General features: G+C 41.4%; 2 protein-coding genes across 16 annotated transcripts in view; one reads left to right on the top strand and one right to left on the bottom strand.

Annotated features, from left to right (window-relative positions):
- Nucleotides 1-17,227, top strand: part of RBMS1 (RNA binding motif single stranded interacting protein 1) — a 221,839-nt gene that overhangs the window by 157,267 nt on the left and 47,345 nt on the right.
- Nucleotides 16,177-16,578, bottom strand: LOC101906513 (dynein light chain 1, cytoplasmic-like). Its single transcript, XM_010802054.4, has one exon. The coding sequence runs from the start codon at nucleotides 16,545-16,547 to the stop codon at nucleotides 16,284-16,286; it is 264 nt and encodes an 87-aa protein (XP_010800356.1). The 5' UTR covers nucleotides 16,548-16,578; the 3' UTR covers nucleotides 16,177-16,283.

Here is a 17,227-nt window from a genome sequence, read left to right on the forward strand (position 1 = left end):
TGTGCCTTTGTTTGTTTTGTTTTTTCACTTGGTTGATTAGTTTGATAATAAAATATCAAATGAAAAAAATATTTCATGCCCCCTCCCCCCCAAATAACATCCTACACATTCTCACCTCCCCTCTGTGGGTGATGGATAGGTCACATGCCATTTCTCCAGAAAGCATTTATTTTTCTTTGCTGAGCTTAGGTGTGTAAGTCATATTCTTTAAGTTTGAGACCTTTCTTCCTCTTTCTCCTGCATGGGGAATTAAGATAGAATTTAGTCTTCATTACTTTGCCTTTTGTTACCTGATTAGCTGAAGGGATTTGGCCTTTTTTTCTGAGATAATATCTTTTTTGTTTTCGATATACATTACAGCTATGTCATTTGGTTGAAAGACTATAATTTTTGAAGTTGTTTTTCTCCCAAACCATCTGTCTCCAGTCTCTGCTTTTATTTGCCTAAATTTTTAACTTGTGCCTTAAACTTAGCCTGGAAAGGTGACTAAAAAAGATGAATTTTGGATTTAAATGTTTTTGCTTTATTTCCCTAAAAGATTATGCTGTTATTTCCCTGACCCAACACACTCTTCATGGCTCAGGTCCAGTCTTGGCTTTCTTTAGCAATGATCTCTTCCCATTTTAGCCAACAAGTTTCCTTAACACACTTCTTTCACTGAAAGTGGCTACTCAGTGAGCTGCAGGAGCCTGACTCAGATTCATTTTAACCAAGTATCTACCAAAGAGCCTGGTTTCCTTTTCTGATTCTTCTATATAGGCGTGCCCTGGAAAGATGAGTCACTTTCCCCTCAGTCTCAGTTTCCTTCCTCTGCAGTACAGGACTGATCTCCCTTGCTGGGTTGTCATGAGGCTTGGGTGAAAGCCCTTAGAAAATGTCAAATGTGACAATTCTTTAAAAAGTTTAAAATCAAGGAAATCCTGGAAATCAGGCACTTGTCATAGCTTCTCTCCTGGTTCTTTTCTTAACTGCCTCCCCACTCGTCAGAAATACAAATTCCTATGGCTGATTCATGTTGATGTATGGCAGAAACTAACACAATATTATAAAGCCATTCATTATCTCATTGTTTACTCAAAAATATGTTTTTGAGGACCTGAAGTACCTTTGTACATCTTTTCTGCAAAATCTCCTTGTGTAATGTATCAGAGAAGTGGAAATCTTTAGGTACTGTAGATAAATGCTTGTGAGTAGTAATGGAGGATTCCTCATTGGACAGGATAAAAATATTTTTAGAAGTAAGCCTACAAAATGATCATCATTGGCCAAAATGAATTTACAAATGTGGGCATCTCATTACACATGGTACCAACCCCTCAAGTTTTCATCTGCTTAAAATGACGACACTTTTTTTATATGGTAACTTTTTAACTGTAGGATAATTGCCTTACAATGTTGTGTTGGTTTCTGCTGTATAACAGCATGAATCAGCTATAAGTATACATACATCCCGCCCATCTTGAGCCTCCGTCCCACCCTTCCAGGTCATCCCAGAGCACTGAGCTGTCCCTGTGCTATACAGCTGACCACACTTTCTGCCTCTCTCTGTTCTTTGAGGTTCACCATTCAGGATTCACGCTTGAGTTGCATGGTCTCATTTGTCAGTTTTAAAGACCCTGGCCTGTCATTGTGTCCTGAATTTCCATTGCATCTTCTCTCTGATTCTTCTGATTATCTTTTGTGTTTTATGTCCAGGCACTAGAAGGAAACTTTTTTGTTTACTGGACCTAAAAGTGCTTATTCCTGTCCACCAGCCATCCCTGACTTCACATGCTCTGCTCATCACTTTTGTAGATGAGGTGTGTGGTTTGGGAAGCATCTGGAGTCAGTTCTAGAAAGAGAGCTGCCGCTTCAAGCCGTCCCCTGCTTTCTTTCTGATCCCCAAGTAGGAGCTTGGAGCAATTAGTGAGCCTAGGGTAGGCCTGGGTGTTAAGGGGGCAATTATCACCTTCCTCTGGATACAGTTTGGAACTGGCACTGGCCTGGTGGGGGCCAACCCAGGTGAAAGAAAAATATTTTGATAAGCTGAGCTTTGAACAGTTAAGTAGTGGGAAAGGGTACTTAATATTTACTTTGGTCTTTGTCTTTATCTATGTTTTAAAACAGCTACCATGTTCCTTGTAAGTGAGTGGGAGTTTGTATCATTAGGCTCATAATATAGATTATATGCAGTGTATATTTGTCAAATAAGCACAGGCAAGATGATCATGTCATATCCCTAACCTCTCCCGTAGTCTCACTTATTCCCTAGTTTCACTCTCAGCTCAAGCTCAAAGAAAGCCCACGTGGCCTTCCCACCCCATCACCGCCCAGGGGTGCCTGGAATGGGGTCCGGGAAGAGTGAGTTCACCTCTATCTGGGTGGCCTTATATTTGCATCTCACATTAATGCCAGAGATGTTACACTTACTCTTTAAAATATAAAAAGCTTCACACTTAACCTAGAAAGAACTCTTGTGTATGTGCATGTGGATGTGTGCACACACATGATGTATGTGCTTATATATGTAAAACTGTGCTATGTGATAAACTTTCTGGTGACTTCCTTTAACACCATGTCTTCAGTGATTCTCTAGTATCACTGGGATTTCAGCTTCCTTTTGAGGATCCCTCGCAGGTTGTATGAGACCTTTGTAATGATCTGTAGAATGCCGCGTTTGTGCTTTCAGGACCCATTGTACCTTGACCATTTAAGCATACAAGGCTGATCGAAGTAAGTAAGTGTTAGTCGCTCAGTCGTGCCCGACTCTTTGCAACCTCATGGACTGCAGCCCACCAGGCTCCTCTGTCCATGAGATTTTCCAGGCAAGGATACTGGAGTGGGTTGTTATTTCCTTCTCCAGGGGATCTTCCCAACCCAGGGATCGAACTCGGGTCTCCTGCACTGCAGGCAGATTCTTTATCCACTAAGCTACAAGGGAAGCCCAAGGCTGATTAAAGTAAGCCCCAAATGAAGCAGGAAGTCAGGGGAGCTGAAGGCTGTGTTCTCCTCAGCAGGAGACTTACACTTTTGCTGTAAGCAATGGTCATCACCACGTCTGCATCAGCCAAATCCAAGAGAGAAAACCAGAGAGAAGAGAGCTAATCAGAGCCTTCTCCCTGTTCTTTTTTCTTATGTGTATTTTCTTCGGGGGGAGTGTGATCTATTCATGTGCAGTTTTACAGGATTTTATTGAGCCGTTTTTGTCCCAGTTTATAATTTGAAATTAAAATAAATGGAACTGTGTGTGGTATTGTTTTTTGAAAGATATATTTGCCTTTATTCCTGACCTGAATGATTCTGTGCATGTAACCATTATCCTTACCAACATTAATCTGATTGATCACCCAGGTCAGTCTCCTTTTCAAAGCAGGAATGCCAACTTCCCACTCACCAACCCACCATATTTTAGTGGCTCCCCAGATTTGGGGATTTAAGAACCAATACACTAAACAAACTTCTCCTGGTGGCTCAGATGATTAAAAAATCTGCCTGCAATGCTGGAGACACTGGTTATAAATATTTAGTAATATTTGTTAAATTTTTATTTTGACAGGAAGACACAAGCTAAAACAACCACCATCTTTTGTCACTGTTTCATAAAATTACCCAAAGTATTTTATTTAGTTATTTTAATACCAGTACTTGTTTAATAGGGCTTCCCTGTTGGCTCAGCTGGAAAAGAACCTGCCTGCCAGTGCAAGAGATGAAAGAGACACAAGTTTGATCCCTGAGTCAGGAGGACCCCCTGGAAAAGGGAATGGCAACCCACTCCAGAATTCTTGCCTGGAAAATTCCATGGACAAAGGAGCCTGGCGAGCTGCAGTCCATGGGGTCACAAAGAATCACACTTGTTTAATGCCAAAAGTGTGAGAAGCCCATAATTTTACATTAAATTTAACTCTTCGAAAAATTCCCTGCACTTGTTTTTCTGTTTACCACTTGGCGATCATCTCGCCCTGGACTGGTTTTTGTGAAATCTGCATCTATAGCTGCATCTCTGACCCAGCCCCACTTGAACGCTGCTCGTGGTGGCAAGCTCTCTTAAGATAGTTTTTAGACAGGACTTCTTTATAGTTTTTTTCTTTTCCGGGTGAGCATCTACAAGGCTGTCAGCCATTTCCTCCTAGTAGGATATGATTTCTAGACCTTTGTCTACTATGCCCACCCTCCCCCAGAAGAGCTCAGACTAAGTAAAAGGAGATGTTAGAACAAACATGTTTCCTGTAGAAAGCACTCTGAAAGCAGACTGTCATTATTCCTTTATTTCTTTACTCCTTTCTCCTGAGTTATGACTGTTGATCACTGTCAGGCACTGTGCTGGGGCCTGGTATACAGAGAGGAAGTGATCCAAGGGCACACATTAATGGGGATGCAGATGTGGAGGCGATGCAAGGCTGCCCGGGAGGTGGTAGGGACGCACTAGCTCAGGCAGTGCCAGAGGCAGCGCTTAGCTTGGTCAGGGGAGGCCAGAGAAGGCTTGCTGCTGCTGGAGACAAGTTTTACACCAAGACTGCAGAAAGATGCTGAATCTTCCAGGTGAAGTGACATCTTAAATATCAGGAAGTTAAGATGGAGCAGGGCTTATATAGGATCCACAGGTAATCTGGAGCTGTTTGAGATTTCTAAGGCTGTTGTTACAGGGACCATAAACTGGGTAACTTAAAATCATTATTTCACAGTTCTGAGGGCTAGAAATCCAAAATTAGGCATCAACAGAACCATGTTCTCTTTGAAAGTTTTGGGGGAATCCTTCCCCGCCTCTTCAGCCCATGGTGACTTGCTGGCAGTCCTGAGTGTTCTGGCTTCTAGCTGTATCCGCCCCCTCACCCCCAAGCTCTGTCTCATCATCACATGGCATTCTCCCTGGGTCTCTATCTGAGTCCAGATTGCCCTCTTACAAGGACACCTGTCACATTGGATGCAGGCCTACCCTAATGACCTTATCTTAATTTGATTATATCTACAAAGATTCTGTTTCCAGATCACGTGCACAGGTACTGGAGCTTAGCACTTGGATGTACTTTTTGGGGGGGGGGGGGGTGGAGATGGGGTGGGACACAATTCAACCCATAGTGGTGGGTGTCAGGGAATGTTGAGCAAAGAGGCCCAAAAGCATAATTTCTTTCTATGGTCAGGATCATATATTTTCCTCAGTACAACCTAAATCTGTCTCATTCAGAGAACTAGAATTTGTTTCTAATCAAAAAACCCAGGTATTTTCATATGAGTAAGCCAAGGCTTTCCCTAAATTGATACAGTTGACCTCCGCCACCCTACCACCCCAACTTGGAACTTATATTAATACTTACTTTTCCCTATTAAATATTACAGTGTTGGCTTTGGCCAAAAATTCATTCTAGCCTGTTGAAATAATTCTGACATCTTACTTTCACCACCACCCCCAGCTTTGGGATGTTTATATATCTAATAAATGTACTATCAGTGACCTGGTTTATAGCAATTTTAAATGTTATATACATGCTGGCCAAGAACAGAGCCGTGTGGCTCATCACTAGATGGTTCCTCCGTGCTGTGACCCTGACCATTCGGACTGGCTTAGTCACTTGTTTAGCTGGTTACCCACTCACCTAAACCACACTTCCTCTTCCCAGATACACTCCTCTAATCCCTGAGCAAATAATGACTTTTATTTAGCTCAAATCAAAATATACATTGTAGCATTTCCAAGCAACCCTGACCTTCCTCACCCACCCCCCAGAGTAGAAAGAGCAAACTTCAATATTCCTGAGTTGCTCTAAAGGACTTTACTGATGCCTGTTCTCTTCAGTCTTGCTAAGCTTCTAGTTCACCAGTCCATTCTGCAATTTCTCTTCAGATCAGCATTAGCCTTACCTGCCTTTTGCTTCTAGAATCTAGTTTTCTGTTCTTTTAAAGAATCAGAATATTTTTCCTTTCCATTACCACCTCTCCTATTATGCAGGTTTTCTCAAAACAACCAAGACTGGAAAATCTTTGCTGATGGTGTCCTGTAAACAAGAAGCACTTTTAGCCCCAGCCTGGGAAATCCCATGGACAGAGGAGCCTGGCAAGCTGCAGTCTATGGCGGTCCCAAAAGTTGGATACAATTTAGCAACTAAACCACCAACCACTTCATTCACAGCCCCCTTACTTATGGAAAATGCAGTAAATTTAAGCTCTCTTGAGAGTGAGGCATATTACCTTCATTTGAAACATGGTAATTTTGTGAAACTGATACTAAAGTAACTTAACAGCATTCCGCTAGCTCTCTTTGGTTCCATTCTTTTCAGTTCAGTTCAGTTCAGTCACTCAGTCCCTGTCTGACTCTTTGCGACCCCATGGACTGTAGCCCACCAGGCCTCCCTGTCCATCACCAACTTCCGGAGTTTACTCAAACTCATGTCCATTGAGTCGGTGATGCCATCCGGCCATTTCATCCTCTGTTGTCCCCTTCTCCTCCTGCCCCCAATCCCTCCCAGCATCAGAGTCTTTTCCAATGAGTCAACTCTTTGCATGAGGTGGCCAAAGTACTGGAGTTTCAGCTTTAGTATCAGTCCTTCCAATGAACATCCAGGACTGATCTCCTTTAGGATGGACTGGTTGGATCTCCTTGCAGTCCAAGGGACTCTCAAGAGTCTTCTCCAACACCACAGTTCAAAAGCATCAATTCTTTGGTGCTCAGTTTTCTTTAAAGTCCAACTCTCACATCCATACGTGACCACTGGAAAAACCATAGCCTTGACTAGACAGACCTTTGTTGATAAAGTAATGTCTCTGCTTTTTAATATGATGTCTAGGTTGGTGATAACTTTCCTTCCAAGGAGTAAGCATCTTTTAATTTCATGGCTGCAATCACCAACGGTGGTGATTTTGGAGCCCCAAAAAATAAAGTCTGACACTGTTTCCACTGTTTCCCCATCTATTTGCCATGAAGTGATGGGACCAGATGCCATGATGTTAGTTTTCTGAATGTTGAGCTTTAAGCCAACCTTTTCACTCTCCTCTTTCACTTTCATCAAGAGGCTCTTTAGTTCTTCTTCACTTTCTGCCATAAGGGTGGTGTCATCCATTCTTTTGCATAAAGGTAATTCCTCTCTGATGTTCTTAAGTTTTAGAGCCATACTATTCTGTCTTTGGAATGATTGCTTATATTTATCTGCAGTGTCCAAGGACAGTCTTTTTCAGAAAGAAACCAGTGGGAAACCCACGTGCGAGCCCTGTTTATCCTTTTCCATCAGATATGCTCTTAAGAGACGTGACCACTGTCACGAGTGACCCTTGAACGAAATATCTAAGTTTAGAAACATCAACTGTGCTGGCCGGCTATTCCCTTGCCTATCCAACTCAAGTGTATCTTTTTTTTTTTAAACAAATGATAACATTTATATTATATCCCCAGATTTCTTAGAACTGAAGTGAGTGAAGTAGATACCGTTTTCCTTCTCAGTCTGTTCTTCAAACAGGCTTTTCAAGGTTGTGGGGCAGTCAGGATTTATTACTTTAAAAAGAGATGGCCTCATGGCATTTGGAAATCAATACACTGGTGCTGTGTACTGGATCAAAGCCAGCATTAGGGCTCAGTCTAGGAAATGTCCAATTTGACCCTGTCCTTTTTTAGTTTGTGTCAGAATCAAAAGAAATGTCTAGGTAATTTGCACACTCTGTTTTAATAGTTTCAGATAACTCTCTGTTTTACTTTAGAGAGCATGTTTACTTTTGCTCTCTGTCACGTTCTTCTTGTTTTGAATGAAACAGTCATTTATGGTTTGAGTGTTGAAGTTTAATGCATTCTGTTTTACAGACTTCTGGTACTCTGTGTGTGTTGTGTGTAAAAGCTTTCTAGTTTTGATTTTGCAAAACAATCTAGGAACCAAAACTCTTCTCAGTTTTTTGTGTTCCCCTGCCACCAACCCTTTGTAGATTTCCTTTTAGTAGCAATTTTTAATTCCATATTAAGCTCCTAAATTACCTTGCTTCCCTCATTTGTTTTTATAAGCTAAATTGGGATAAGATACAAGGCCATGTTCAAGGCAGAATCCAGTATTTCCCTGCTCTGGCTGCCAGTCTCCCTCAATTCCCCATACCAAACACTTTAAGGGAAAAAATGTATATTGCATATTTATGTTTTATTCATACACGCAATATATATTGAGAGGGTTTCATTATGCAAAGATCTGAACTGAAAAATAACCATAAAAAATGGTGAGTCTACATTTCTCAACATTCTTGTGTCTTAAGGACCACATCATTATGACGGTGAGGAGGGAAGTTTAGTTATCTCCAGTGATAAGAATTAAAGTGCCCTTATTCCAAATAATTCTAGGAGGAGTGGAAGAAAAGGTTAACATTTATTTGTTACCAAGCATCTGTCATGGGCCAGCACTGTGCTGACCCCCTAGTAACAGTGCCGTGAAGGAGATGTTACCACAGCCTTGGTGGTGGAAAGGGTACAAATGGGGATGATGAGGCCAGACACTCACACCCAAGTCACAGAGCTGGCTATTGGCCAAAGGACCCAAGTCACAGAGCTGGCTATTGGCCGAAGGTGCACTTGAAGACGGGTCTCTCTCTCGGCAGCTCCATCTGCTTTCCAATGTAACGTCATCTTCCTTCTCATACGGTGAAGTACTATATCAACGTGAAGGTGAGATCGTCAGAGCAAAGAAAACACATCACAGATTTTGGCGGGAGAGGGAGAAAATTTCTTAAATACTCTATCATTGTCAGATTATAAATTCAACTCAGAAATGAAACACGATTTTATGTACTTAAATTGCCTTTGTTTTAAATGTTAGACATTAATCAGCGTGTGGAGACTTTTTGAGACTCATTTTTATGATAGACTATCTACATTTTACTTGCAAAATTCTGGGTTCCATTTGCAGCAAGTGTTATTTTCCTCTGACATATTAGTACTTGGGCGCACTAATTTGGGGCTGACCATCTGTGACTGCATGCTAAGTGCTGCAGTACGGTGGCTTCTGGCTGAAATATGGTCATAAGGTAGGGTCAGTGACCCTTTGTGTGCTGTGTGCTCTTAAAAAAACATAAAATAGTGTAAAGCTGCTTTACCTTGATTGCGGATCATAATAGACTGGATACTAAGCTCTAATAGCAAATCTGTGTAATAAGTCAAATGCTTTATAGTGTGCTCGTTATTTAGGAGAGAGGTATAAGTTTTTCACAGAATATGGCAAAAAGTGCATCTTAACCATTTCTAATGAGGGGGTTTTTAATATTCATTCTATATGAATTATTTAGTTTGAGCCATACATGCAATAAACAGCATCAATTGTTGCTTTTGTGTAGCATGTATAATAGTTTAGCTGTGCCAGCATCAGTGTTGAGAAGGCAGAGAAACAGGAGAGGTTCTACATTTAGTCATAAGTTATATTCATCCCAAATCTGGGTGTAAATTAGTAATTTTATTTGTATTCTGAAAGGATGTGTTCATCTTAAAATTTCAGTGTTATGAAAAACTAGATATGTAGATATATTTTCTCTTGAAAAATGTGCTGCTTTGTCCCCAAACTTCTGTAGTTTATTCCCCATCCGCTCATATGTTGTAAAGCAGCCCGTCTAGCGAGGGCTGGACTACTCGAGGATGGTGTTTGCTTCTGCTACATTAATCTACAGGCTCCAGGTCTGGAACTGGAGCCAGAATTTACTGTCCTTTCCAGGATAGTTCAGAAAAGAAGACCATGGTGATTCCTTTTCTCCCTCTCCTCTTTGTTCACAGAGGCAAACCATTGGCTTTCTATAACACAGATACCACAGGCTATTTTTCTCAGATATTATTTTAAAGCATTTAAGGCTAGTTAAAAGAAGTCCTCTGTCTTAAAGCTTTCCTGTCCTTTAGAACCTTGCCATTCATCTCCTAGCTCTCCTGAGCCCTCCATGATAACTTCTTGAACTTGAATGTTATTGCCTGAGTGCAAAGAGCCAAAAAAAAAAAAAAGAGTAATACTAAAACAAAAATGTAACATTTCTCTCTGCTAATTCTAGCTGTAAGATTTTTGTTAATCTTACCAAAATCCTGCTTTCATCATATCATTCCACAGTTGCAAAACCTCCAGCCACATTCTGTTCCCTGACTCCTTTTCCTAGAACCCAAGGCCCTGTCGGACCTTTTCCAGACTTGGCTTCTCTTACTCCTCACACAGCTTGCATTAGACAGATTCCTCTGTTTACTGTCTTCCATGGCCTACCTGAATTTGTTTTCCCCAAAGTCCTTTTTGCTGAACTTGACCTTCATCCTGTTTATGCTCCTTTATTTAGCTTTCATCATACAAGATCACAACATTCTTAGTTATTTTTTTAATATTAAAAAATCCCTTGCACTCCTTCGCCCCAAAACGGTTCCCCTTGATGGCAGGAATGGCATCTTAGATATTTTTCATAGGCTTTGGATGGTGAAGGGCCTACTGGAGACATGCTGTAAATATGTGTGGCTTGATTTCTTAGTCTGACCTCCTTCTGGACTGTACTTGTCTTTCACATGTTCATTCAGCTTCGGGACCAGGTTTGCCTTTGACCTTTAGGACTGCAGCAACTTTTCCTGCCAAATATTTTCCACCTTCAAACCCTGGCTGCCATTCCAGCCTCATCAGATGCGCCTTCCTCTTCTGTCCCATACACAGAATCATGTATTCACCAAGCACACCCAAGTGAAAGGGGCAGTGACCGAACATTAAGGAATCAAGTCAAAATGGCTAGAATTACAAATGGAATATCTTTCTATACCTTTCATTGTTGTATCTTAGATGTCTTATACAGACAGCGAAAATCTTCAAGGCCAAAAAGCTGAAAGTTTTAAAATACCTGTCTCATATTGATTGCCTAATTTTAAAATTTCACATATACCTTATCTTCAAATGCTTACCACTTCTTATACTAAGTAAATAAAGAAAAGAGAACAAGTTGAACTATTCAAAATACTGAGGATTCAGGATAACATGGATAAACAGCTCCTTCTGCTTTTTTCTATTTTAGGCCTCATTGTCCAACAAACTTTAATGTTAGCAGAATGCATATAATTTATACTTTCTTGAGCTAAAGCAAATTGTAGGAAATCCCCTTTCCTGGGAAGTCATTGAAAAGATAAAGAAGCAAAAAAAAAAAAAAAAAAGCAAATTAGAGAACTGTATCACCTGTGTGTGCATATTTGTGTGTGAATTTTTTTTCCTTTTCTCTCACAAGTCCACAGTCACAAGGAAGTTTTGGCTCTTGTTCATAAATCCATTCCCACCAAACAGATACATGTAGTTACTCTGTTGAAGCTTTAAAGCCAGCCATTACCTCCTCCAGCCTGATACATTTGTTGTCTTGGGCCTCTTATTCCAAATAGAACAATGTTGCCTACCGAGAAGGTCAGGTAACAACTTTCTGAATGTTATCAGTATCTGTCTCAGAGACTTAGCAGTTCCAGAGTCCACCCTCATCCCTCTGCCTCCTGCTTGGAGCTATGCAGACTCAACACTGGGAACTGCTTTGAACCTCTGGAATATTCTGCAGTTGGCAAGTAAAGTATCTGCAGTTATCCACATGGTTGACCAAAGCAAACTTCTGCCTCTCTTCTTTGTTACTTATCAGCTTCCCTGGTAGCTCAGCTGGTAAAGAATCCGCCTGCAATGCAGGAGACCTGGGTTCAATCCCTATGTCGGGAAGATCGCCTGGAGGAAGTCATGGCAACCCCCTTCAGTATTCTTGCCTGGAGAATCCCCATGGACAGAGGAACCTGGCTGGCTACAGTCCATGGGGTCGCAAAGAGTTGGATATGACTGAGCGAGTCAGCACAGCACAGCTGTGTAACCTTCAGTTCAGTTCAGTCACTCAGTCATGTCTGGCTCTTTGTGACCCCATGAATCGCAGCACACCAGGCCTCCCTGTCCATCACCAACTCCCAGAGTCTCCCCAAACCCATGTCCATCGAGTCGGTGATGCCATCCAACCATCTCATCCTCTGTCGTCCCCTTTTCCTCCTGCCCCCAATCCTTCCCTGCATTAGGGTCTTTTCCAATGAGTCAACTCTTCACATGACAAAGTACTGGAGTTTCAGCTTTAGCATCATTCCTTCCAAAGAACACCCAGGACTGATCTCCTTTAGAATGGACTGGTGGGATCTTCTTGCAGTCCGAGGGACTCTCAAGAGTCTTCTCCAATACCACAGTTCAAAAGCATCAATTCTTCGGTGCTCAGCTTTCTTCACAGTCCAACTCTCACATCCATACATGACCACTGGAAAAACCGTAGCCTTGACTAGGTGGACCTTTGTTGGCAAAGTAATGTCTCTGCTTTTAAATATGCTGTCTCGGTTGGTCATAACTTTCCTTCCAAGGAGTAAGCGTCTTTTAATTTCATGGCTGCAATCACCAAGTGTGGTGATTTTGGAGCCCAAAAAAATAAAGTCTGACACTGTTTCCACTGTTTCCCCATCTATTTGCCATGAAGTGATGGGACCAGATGCCATGATGTTAGTTTTCTGAATGTTGAGCTTTAAGCCAACTTTTTCACTCTCCTTCTTCACTTTTATCAAGAAGCTTTTTAGTTCCTCTTCACTTTCTGCCGTAAGGGTGGTACTCTGCATATAAGTTAAATAAGCAGGGTAACAATATACAGCCTTGACGTACTCCTTTTCCTATTCGGAACCAGTCTGTTCCATGTCCAATTCTGTTACTTTCTGACCTGCATACAGGTTTCTCAAGAAGCAGGTCAGGTGGTCTGGTATTCCCATCTCTTTCAGAATTTTCCACAGTTTATTGTGATCCACACAGTCAAAGGCTTTGGCATAGTCAATAAAGCAGAAATAGATGTTTTTCTGGAACTCTCTTGCTTTTTCCATGATCCAGCGGATCTTGGCAATTTGATCTCTGGTTCCTCTGCCTTTTCTAAAACCAGCATGAACATCTGGAAGTTCACGATTCACATATTTCTGAAGCCTGACTTGGAGAATTTGGAGCATTACTTTACTAGCGTGTGAGATGAGTGCAATTGTGTGGTAGTTTGAGCATTCTTTGGCATTGCCTTTCTTTGGGATTGGAATGAAATCTGACCTTTTCCAGTGTAACCTTCAGTGGGTCCCATACTCTCTCTACTCCTCAGTTTCACATCTACAAAGTGTAATAAAACTTCACCTACTCAAAAGATTTCTGGGAAGATTAAAAATATTTGACCTAAATCACTTAAAACAGTGTCTGGCATAAGATAAAAGCTGTATTAATGTAAGCTGTTACTTCTGTTATTCCCCTGAATTGACTCACTAGGTCAGGCTTTCCAGTGTGGATCCTAATTCAATAGCACGTGGTCAGAAGTTTGGTTTTTCCCTCATTTCAGCCCCCTCTCCCTCCTTCTTGCTGGTTATTGTCATTTGCATGGGCACAATCTCTCTCACAGGGTGGGAAGTTTCTTTGTCCTTCAGAGGCAGTTCACTTATTAAGTCAAACAAACGATCGTCCTATATGCATGAGGAATATCCCACCTTTTTTCACACTTAAAATAAGCAGTTTTTGTTTACATTATGTGTACACTTTTTTGTAGTTTTTTTTCCCACATACTTATTTTTGTTTGTTTGTTTGATAATGTTTATAAAATAAATTAACATAAGCCTTGCTAATGACCCCATAGAGCCTTAAATGAATCTCTAACTGGGATGACCAATATTAAAATTACTCATCAACCCTTACCGCCATCTGTTGGTAGTAGGTGGAATAAACTCCATTCTCCAGAGGCTTGGCTTGTAACCAGCAATGTTCAAAAGCTCCAAATTCTCTACAAGGGGAGAGAATCAGTGTACGTGTGTGTGTGTGTGCACGCATGTACACTCACATGCCATGTGCACATGCATGTACATGCACATTGGACGAGTCTGTAAAGATACTCAACAATCCATTTCACATTTGTGTCCAGGACAATAGGTGATTTTAGTATTTTAATCTACTTTCCCGTGTCTTCAAATTACAACAAATATGCATTTCTTTTGTAATTATGGTAAATTATCAAAAAGGTAAAATTTACGAGTGACTAAATGATGGGAGACAGAGGAGAAAAATCAAGTTTTATTTTAGTAAGTGCAAACTAAATATACTTAGATTTTATATTACAGCCAATGAAAGAAGAAATGGAAATGGGGAGATATGACAAAAGCTGTGGTGCAAAGGAAAGAAATTTAGGTAGATTCTAAGCAAAAGTTTTTTCAGCCAATAGGTTTAAATTTGAGTTTTTACTTGTTTATCCTTCCCTTTGAGATTTTCAGTACTCTGAAAGTCATGTCCCTTAATTACTCTCTATCCTTTTACTATCAGAGTTTCCTCTGGGGTGGATCGTCTACTCTTAGCACAGAATATTATATTCTGGGTAGCTACAACTGTGAGTCTGAGTCTTCTTACTTTGAAGCTGATAAAACCCAAAGAATCTTTGTTTTCATATTTTCCCCAATAAAATTCTGCAGCTTGCTCTCTTGGGCATGCATCTCCTTGGTGTTCTTAGAGTGTGAATTCTACTCAGTTAGGAGGCCTGTTTTCTCCAATAAATCATATGTCCCTGTTACTAGATTTTTTGTTCTGTTTTGTTTTACAGATTAAGTTGCAAATAGGAGTGGGGAGGTGAAAATCTGGTTGCTTTATGAATTTCCCCCCCAGATATCTGTTACTCTTACAGGCACTGCTGATCAACGATAGACTTAGGCTAAATGTTAATCATCTGTAATGAGTTCTCCCCCAGCCACTCCATCGCTTGCCTCACATTATTAAATCTTAACTACAGATAAGACTAGCAGGGAGGGATAGTGACCACTCTGAACCCTGCTGCCCCCTCTCCTGCTCATTGAAGTGCCATTTGCCACGTGGCTTTTCCCCATATTGTAGATCCTTTCTCATGTCATCAGAAGAGCTTGTTCTGTACTCCATCCCCACAATATGACTGCATCAGCCCCTGAGAAACTGACTTCACCAGGGCCTGAGCAATTTAAAAGTATTTCTGTTTCCAGGCCAGGGATCTGTATTTTTGTGAGAGCCCCTTGTGCTCTGAGCAGTATAACTGAGTGAATAGTTCACAGAAAAGATGTAGGAAAGGAAAACCCTTCAGACCCCTGCCCCCACAACCCCCACCACCACCTGTGGTAACTCCATAGAAGCAGCCTCCTGAACCCCTGGATTGGAGAGAGGCTGGTATGCAGTAGTACCATGGCTGAGTGAAAACTGTCTTGACTTTCTGGGAAGTCATGGGCTTTCAGTGCTAACCCACAAATCATGATGAAAACCACAATAGAAAGTAAAACTGATAAATGATAGACATATCTCTTCTTCTATACACACCCCCATCCCTCCTTCAACTATGAACCACCTGTTTATTTCTTGTGTCTAAAACAAACAAAAAACTTGCTTTGGCTTGAAAAATAAATCTATTCTGATGCCTTAATAGAAGAGATCTTCCATTTTTTTCCCCTCACTGTTCATACTCTGAGTGCATAAAGGAAATTGTTTCTCAAAATCATTTCTTTTTTTTTTTTTTAATTCCTGCAGACTTTATTAGAATCACATGGAGGACCGCTGCTCAAAAGCTTTTTCCCTCTTAAGACCACCTTTAATCTTTAAAGTATACTCTGGCCAAGGCAGGGGAAGGGAAATGTCTAGAGCCCAACAAATTTCTTATTAGCCCAACTTTCTCACCAGCTTATTTCCATTTTACAGCCATAGAAAGCTTAAAGGAGTTCTACTACGCCTTCATCATCTCTGAGGCCTAAGGCCCAGAACACTCTATAGCAGTTATCCCAAAGGAGCACTTAAGTAATGTATTTATCAGGTTAGGAGTAAGAGTTAATCCAGTAGTTTCTCTGCCATGCATTTCTCAACATGCACTTCTGAGCAGTATTCTTCCATGCACAACAGGAACAGGATGGGCAAGAATGAAACTCAAATGTGTTGAACAGGCTAGTCTGTTTCATCCCACAGAAACTTCAAGGAATCACCCCCACCAACCTACCCAAGATCAAGTAATAAGCCATCTTCAATAGATTATTTGAACAAACGGTAATTAGCGCACACTTTTTCAACAGATTCATTTCTTTAAAGGAATGGATTTTGAAGAGAAAAAACATGGGGCAGAGAGGTGTGGAATAGAAAATAAATACAAATGTAAGCTGTTTTGCTAATTGCTTTATAACCACAAACTAGTACAGAGAATGCCCTCTACAAAACACAAGACAGGTTCAAAGGTGGAGGTGTTCCCTTAGGCAAGGCTGAAGGCTTCAGTCCCTGGTATTTGGAATTTAGGCTGCAGTCCTTGTTTTTGGATGGATCACTGGGTGTGTGGCACAGTCCATGCTTTTAACCAGATTTGAACAGGAGAATGGCCACTTGGCCCAAGTAGATGAAGTGTTTGGTTTCACGTGTCACATAACTACCGAAGTTCCTCCCCACGATGCAGTGCCAGGTGGGGTTGTACTTCTTGTCGAACTCCTTCTTGATATGGGCCACAATGTCCTTCTCTATATTATATCTCTCCAATGCCTGAGTAGCACACTCCACCAAGTCCTGTTGCATCTCCTTAGACATATCGTTGTTCTTGATCTCAGCCTTTCGGTCACGCATGGTTACCAAGGAGCAGGGGCTGGCCGACTGCAACGGTCTCCTGGCGGAGGGGCTGGTGAGGCTCACACCTGTGTAGAGAGGGGGTCGCAGCCGAAGCCTTGGCGCATTTCTCATTTCATAGAGAAACTGCAGTAAGAACTTTAACTATTTTTCATTTTTGATGTGTTAGGCAAGATCTTAGACCCAGAATTTCTGTGAGCTTTTGTTTTCCCGTTTGCAAAAGTGAGAATAAGAGCAGCTACCTCTTAAGATTGTTGTGAAGTTAAATAAGATCATACACAGAAAATGCCTAGAACTTTAGTAGAAACTGCTGCTGCTCCTGCTGCTACATTGCTTCAGTCATGTCCAACTCTGTGCAACCCCTTAGACGGCAGCTCACCAGGCTCTCCCGTCCCTGGGATTCTCCAGGCAAGAACACTGGAGTGGATTGCCATTTCCTTCTCCAATGCATGAAAGTGAAGTCGCTCAGTCATGTCCGACTCTTAGCGACCCCATGGACTGCAGCCTACCAGGCTCCTCCGTCCATGGGATTTTCCAGGCAAGAGTACTGGAGTGGGTTGCCACTGCCTTCTCCGTTAGTAGAAACTAAGTAAATGTTATTCCCTTTCTGGTTTCTTATCAAATCGCCCACTGAATGGTTGAGGAGATTAGGGATGGTTTCATGGAAAATCTAGTGTTAA

This window comes from Bos taurus, chromosome 2, assembly GCF_002263795.3.
Source record: "Bos taurus isolate L1 Dominette 01449 registration number 42190680 breed Hereford chromosome 2, ARS-UCD2.0, whole genome shotgun sequence".
In the NCBI taxonomy this organism is placed as follows: Eukaryota; Metazoa; Chordata; class Mammalia; order Artiodactyla; family Bovidae; genus Bos; species Bos taurus.

Excerpts from the sequence above, each read along its gene's own strand:
- LOC101906513 (XM_010802054.4), bottom strand. The coding sequence starts at position 16,547 with ATGCGTGACCGAAAGGCTGAGATCAAGAACAACGATATGTCTAAGGAG.